General features: G+C 56.5%; 1 protein-coding gene across 1 annotated transcript in view; it reads left to right on the top strand.

Annotated features, from left to right (window-relative positions):
* Positions 1-662: 662 nt before the first annotated feature.
* Positions 663-2,097, top strand: part of LOC102756364 (ornithine decarboxylase-like) — a 5,774-nt gene continuing 4,339 nt past the window's right edge. The window contains exon 1 of the mRNA XM_015572784.1: positions 663-1,001. Within this exon, the coding sequence (XP_015428270.1) occupies positions 663-1,001 (339 nt within the window). The remainder of the gene's footprint in view (positions 1,002-2,097) is intronic.

Raw genomic sequence — 2,097 nt, 5'->3', positions numbered from 1 at the left:
AACCACTCCGCTGCCAGCCTGATCAATGGTTAACTGCTCTTCTGCCAGCCTGGTCCCCCCCAACTACCCTTCCCTGCCGGCCTGGTTGCCCACAAGTGCCCTCCCCTGCCGGCCTGGTTGCCCACAAGTGCCCTCCCCTGCCGGCCTGGTTGCCCACAAGTGCCCTCCCCTGCCGGCCTGGTTGCCCACAAGTGCCCTCCCCTGCTGGCTCGGTCGGTCACCCCAACTGCCGTCCCATGCTGGCCTGATCACCCACAAGGGCCCTCCCCTGCTGGCCATCCTGTGGTGGTCATCTTGTGATGACATGGGTGTTGCCATCTTGTGCGAAGGTGTGATGGTCAATTTTCATATTACCTTTTTATTATACAGGATAGTGCATGAAGGTTACTTATGTTGATTGCTCAATGCTTTGGTTTTCTCTTGAATGTTGCACCTGGAGAGCGTCCTCCCTCACTTCACCCCACCTACCCCTGATTGGGTCCTTTGTGCCCCCTGGTAGATGGTTTGAGATTTGGGGTGCAGATCACTTGCATTCCAAGGAGGAGAAGAAGGGGAGCCCCTGCCGCGAGGCTTGGGGAGGGGTAGCTAAGAGAGGTGACTGCCACACAACCACGAGAGCCCCACTCACGGACTATCATGCGGTGTGTGTCTCTGGGGTCCCCATGTGCACAGCCAAGGCTGAGGTTCCTGTGGGTGCCCACGAGCTCCATGTAGTCACGTGTGTCCCCGTGTCTGTGTCCGGGTGCCTGTGTGGCTGTTTCCGAATGTGTATCTCTCCTGCTGACCCTTGCGTTTCCTCGTGTGTTTCTGCACCTGTCACTGCACCTGTGCTCAGCTTCCACGTGGGCTCGGGCTGCCAGAATCCCCACAGCTTCGCACAGGCCATCGCCGACTGCCGGCGGGTGTTCGAGATGGGCCGTGGCATCGGGCATGACATGAGCCTCCTGGACATTGGAGGGGGCTTCCCCGGAGTGGAGGGCTCTGAGCCGGAGTTTGAGGAGGTAAGAGGGGAGGAGGAGAGGGCGTCTGAGTGCCACAGCCTGGGTTTATTACACAGTGTGTGTGTGTGCGTGTGCATGTGTGTGTGTGTGTATGTGTGTATTTGCATGGGAGCATGGGGTTCTGTACCTTCTACAGACGTGTTGGTTACTACCCCTGGGAAGGCTACTGTCAGATAGAGGTTTCCTTACTGTATCCCCCACACCCAGGGGACAGTTTCCCTTTGCTGATCACGTATTGATTTCAATGTTTCCAAGTCAGATCTCATGGTGCTACAGCCTGGTCACTAGGTTGTGCCCTCGGGCTCTTCTCCCCTCGGGGCCACAGTCTTGACCTGTTTCCTCCCCTGCACAAAGGGATGCTGACACCTTCCCACAGAGCTGTTAGGGGAATGAAGAGGGAAGACGCAGGGAAAGACCCCGCATGGGGACTGGCTTTACAGGGCTCGGGTCTGTCCCCACAGATGGCGAGAGTGATCAATGCTGCCCTGGCCCAGGACTTCCCCGAGGGGACCGGCATTGAAGTCATTGCGGAGCCAGGCTGCTTCTACGCGGCACCTGTCTGCGTGGCCGCTGTCAACATCATCGCCAAGAAGGCTGTGCTGCAGCCTGGTGGGTGGGCCCGGACTGGGCAGGGAGCGCTCTGTCCAGGGGTCCCCAGGCCTTGGGGGCAGGAGGGGCAGAGGGTCTGAGTTCCACCCTGGGTTCCTCATTCGGGGGAAACATGCTTTGATTTAGCTACAGGATAGAGCCTGTTAGTAACATTACTGTGTTGTTCTCAGGGAGCCTGGAGGGAGGCATTGAGGGTCTTTATTCTTCCTGTGTCTGGAGGGGGAGTCTGAGGGCACAGCTCATGGGCCACAGCCTCCCCTGCTGGTATGCACCTTACTATTCCCAAGCAAGCATTTTCTAACAGACATGGAGTTTTAGAAGCCAAGTTCTAGTGAGTAAACAATATTTCTACAACAAACATATGAAGGAAATCTTGTCAGTACTATGGCCTGGAGGTTAAGGGTGATATTTGTAGGGTAACAGTAAATGATATCGAGGTCAGCCATCTCAGGAGAGTTTTTGATTGTTTGTTATTTGGGGGGAGGGG

This window comes from Myotis davidii, unplaced genomic scaffold (assembly GCF_000327345.1).
Source record: "Myotis davidii unplaced genomic scaffold, ASM32734v1 scaffold88, whole genome shotgun sequence".
NCBI lineage: Eukaryota > Metazoa > Chordata > Mammalia > Chiroptera > Vespertilionidae > Myotis > Myotis davidii.
The sequence above is the reverse complement of the archived record's forward strand: the minus strand, read 5'-3'. Positions and strand labels throughout refer to the sequence as shown.